General features: G+C 51.5%; 1 protein-coding gene across 1 annotated transcript; it reads right to left on the reverse strand.

Annotated features, from left to right (window-relative positions):
• Positions 1–234: 234 nt before the first annotated feature.
• LOC308148041 (uncharacterized protein) lies at positions 235–3,952 on the reverse strand (the record flags this gene model as incomplete). Its single annotated transcript, XM_080521454.1, is given in 7 exon segments — positions 235–711; positions 714–1,175; positions 1,244–1,277; positions 1,279–1,325; positions 1,470–1,550; positions 3,072–3,315; positions 3,911–3,952. Coding segments are annotated over 7 exon segments (1,387 nt in total), but the record flags the coding sequence as incomplete, so codon positions are not given.
• Positions 3,953–4,362: the final 410 nt, after the last annotated feature.

The following is a 4,362-nucleotide window of genomic DNA, read 5'->3' on the forward strand; positions in this document are numbered from 1 at the left end:
ACGAACAAATCAACACCTTCATCGTTTTTAGTCATCATCAGTTTATTTAGTGACACTTCAACCTGAACACACACACACACACACACACACACACACACACACACACACACACACACACACACACACACACACACACACACACACACACTAAAACACACACACACACACACATACACTAAAACACACACACACACACACACACACACACACACTAAAACACACACACACACATACACAGGGTCCAGGCGGGTCTAGGGGGTTTCTGTGGGGGGGCTGTGGTGCTGGTCTGGGGCCAGCTGTAGCGGTCCTCAGAGTCCTGGATGGGGGGCGGGGGTCCCCGGAGAGAAGGGGGGTGGCAGGAGTCCGGGTGGAGCAGGAACCCGGAGAAGGTGCTGCTGGTCTCGGGTCCGGCAAACATCCCGTTGGTGCTGGAGTCCTTGACCTGGAGCCAGACCCGGTCCCCCTGGGCCAGGTGCAGGACCAGAGAGTGCGAGGCGGTCCCCAGCCCGGCGGGCTCGGTGGTGATGGCCCGGGCCTGGTGGTTCTGGAACAGGCCCACCACCAGGACCCGGGAGTAGACCGCCAGCTGGTAGCTGAAGACGTAGGTCCCGGGGACCGGGGCCCGGTACAGTCCGGTCTCGGGGTCGTAGCCCAGGCTGTTGTGGAGGACCCGGCCGAAGACCACGGGGGCCCCGGGGGGGGGGTAGCTGGAGTCAGCGCCACCGAGAAGGAGGACCGGATCCCGGGTCCACAGGGTCCGGGGGGGCCCATCATCCCCATCGTGCCCTGGTCTCCTTTGTCCCCCTTAGACCCTGTCTGGCCCTCAGGACCTGGGACTCCCGGGGTCCCCCGGTCCCCCTTAGAGCCTTTGGTCCCCGGGCCCCCCCCTGCTCCGTCGGTACAGTTGCAGTCCCACTTGGGACCCCCGGCTCTCCTTTCTGACCTGAGTCTCCAGGAGCACCGGGACCCCCCACACCCCCCATGTCCCCCTTTAGCCCTCTGGGGCCCCGGCAGACCCTGGTCACCACGCAGACCTCTTCCTCCCACGGGGCCTGGAACACCAGGTGGTCCCGGGGGCCCCTCTAGGGACTCGCAATTTTCTGGACAGGTGCCGTGGTCTCCCTTGGCACCCGGGTCCCCTGGTTGGCCCACGAAACCCGGCCCCCCTTTCTCACCTGCAGGGCAAACAGACTGGGTCAGAACCAGGACCAGGACCAGGACCAAAGACCTGCTGCAGGGTCACCTTTAAATCCCCCAGATCCTTTGGGTCCAACACGGTCCCTGAAGACCTCGCAGGCCCGTCTCACCAAAGTCCCCTTTCTGACCTGGACCAGGACCACATTCAGAACACAGTCAGCTGGACACAGTTGGGGGGGCAGGGGGGGGGGGGGGGAGGGGCATGGGGGAGGGTGCATGGGGGGGCGGGGGGGGGGAGGGGCATGGGGGGGGCAGGGGGGGCAGGGACTCACCTTTGATTCCAGGTCGACCAACAAAACCTGGAGGTCCTCTGAACCCGGTCAAGCCTCTCCGTCCTGGACCCCCGGGACCACCTGGAGAACCAGACCAGGACTCAACATGGACTGAGGACACTGAGGAGTCCAGGTCCTCTGGACTGGTCAGTACCCAGGACTGGTCAGTACCCAGGACTGGTCAGTACCTTCAGGATTGGTCAGTACCTTCAGGACTGGTCAGTACCCAGGATGATGTTTGCCTGGGGGGCCTCATGGGGGCGCTAGGGTTGCTAATCACTAGCTAACTAGCTGGGTCCACTTTGACCCCCAAACTTTTCAAAATAACCCACATGGAAAGAACCTATATGAGGATATATGCACATATATGTGCATATATGCAGGCATATATGCACATATATGACAATATATATGCTGTATATATGCACATATATGCACATATATGACCATATATATGCTGCATATATGCACATATATGCACATATATGCTGCATATATGACAATATATGCTGCATATATGCACATATATGACCACATATATGCTGCATATATGCACATATATGACAGCATATATGCTGCATATGTGCACATATATGCACATATTTGCTGCATATATGCTGCATTATGCACATAAATGCTGCATATATGCACATATATGACATATATGGGCTGCATATATTCACACATATGACAATATATATGCTGCATATGTGCACATATATGCACATATATGCTGCATATATGCACTATATGACAATATATATGCTGCATATATGGAAGTCCCACATGGACAGAACCTATATAAACATATATGTTTTAATATAGGTTTTGATATAGGTTTTGAATATATGTGACATATATAAAATTGGCCATTTTCCTATATTTTATGCACATATATGGACCTATATGGACAGATAGGGACATATTTATATATATATATATAGCTCAGGTGGCAAGGCAACGGACTGGTGCACGGGAGACCCTGGTTCGATTCCCGCTAGGGTCACTGAGCAAATAACAGCATCCAGTGTGGGCCCACATGGAAAGAACCTATATAAGGTTAGGATATATGTGGCATATATAAAATTGGCCATTTTCCTATATTTTATGCACATATATGTACATATATGTGTGCATACATGGGCACATATAGGTGCGCATATAGATTTGCATATATTGGAACATATAGGTGTGCGTATATGCGCATATAGGTTTGGAATATATGTGACATATATAAAATTGGCCGTTTTCCTATATGTTATGTACATATATGTACATATATGTGTGCATACATGCGCATATAGGTTTGGCATATATGTGACTTATATAAAATTGGCCGTTTTCCTATATGTTATATACATATATGTGTGCATACATGCGCACATATATGTACATATATGTACATATATGTATATAACATATAGGAAAACGGCCAATTTTATATATGTCACATATATGCCAAACCTATATCAAAACCTATATTAAAACATATATGTTTATATAGGTTCTTTCCATGTGGGAAAAGTCCCTTTTGGTTAAATCTCCAAAATGGATATTTGATCAATATTTAAAGGGGCCAGAGGCCTTGACCGGGTCCAGTACCTGGTAGTCCTCGGTCCCCGCGGTCCCCCTTGGGACCCGGGACGCTGCACTGGGAGCAGACACAGGACCAGGGCACCTGGTCTGGAGGGACCCCGGACTCCAGGATCCTCTGGCAGTCCTCAGAGTCCCCCAGCCGGGGGAGGTCCGGGGGGCTCCAGTCCTGGGGTGGCATCCAGGTGGCTGTCGCCATGACAACCAGGAGGAGCGCCCCCAGCAGGCGGAGGTGAGGATCAGTCGGCATGTCCTGGAGACACAAGGGGACAGTTTGAGACTTGTCCTCGTTTGGACACGAAGGACAAGAAGGTGTAGAAAAGACACTCACCGGATGGAGGTGGAGGTGAAGTCTGAGGATTAGGGTGGAGCAATGTTTGAGGATTAGGGTGGAGCTGAAGTCTGAGGATTAGGGTGGAGGTGAAGTCTGAGGATTAGGGTGGAGCTGAAGTCTGAGGATTAGGGTGGAGCTGACGTCTGAGGATTAGGGTGGAGGTGAAGTGTGAGGGTGTCGGGTGGAGGTGAAGTGTGAGGATGTCGGGTGGAGCTGAAGTGTGAGGGTGTCGGGTGGAGGTGAAGTGTGAGGGTGTTGGGTGGAGGTGAAGTGTGAGGATGTCGGGTGGAGCTGAAGTGTGAGGGTGTCGGGTGGAGGTGCTGCTAATAAACACCTGGACTCCGCCCACCGGGGGGGGGGGGGGGGATGACGTGTCTTTGGTTTACTGTCTTTAATACATAACATGACCTCAATACCCCTCCACACACACACACACACACACACACACACACACACACACACACACACACACACACACACACACACACACACACACACGACCCTGTTTGCTGACCCAGTTCCTTTGATCTCCGTGGGACCGGAGGTTTAGATCCATGAGGTTCCTGAAACCAGAGCAGCTCCGACCTCCTGTACCTGTGACGACTATAGATCCTCTATTGATCCTCTATTGATCCTATTGATCCTCTATTGATCCTATTGATCCTCTATTGGTACTCTATTGATCCTCTATTGATCCTATTGATCCTCTATTGGTACTCTATTGATCCTCTATTGATCCTCTATTGATCCTCTATTGATCCTATTGATCCTCTATTGATCCTCTATTGATCCTATTGATCCTCTATTGATCCTATTGATCCTCTATTGATACTCTATTGATCCTCTATTGATTCTATTGATCCTCTATTGATCCTCTATTGATCCTATTGATCCTCTATTGATCCTGTATTGATCGTGGGGTGGAGCGGTTGGAGCAGGTGGAGCCCCCCCCTCCCCCCTCCAGGG

Source organism: Blennius ocellaris, assembly GCF_963422515.1.
Source record: "Blennius ocellaris genome assembly, contig: SCAFFOLD_160, whole genome shotgun sequence".
Classification (NCBI taxonomy): Eukaryota; Metazoa; Chordata; class Actinopteri; order Blenniiformes; family Blenniidae; genus Blennius; species Blennius ocellaris.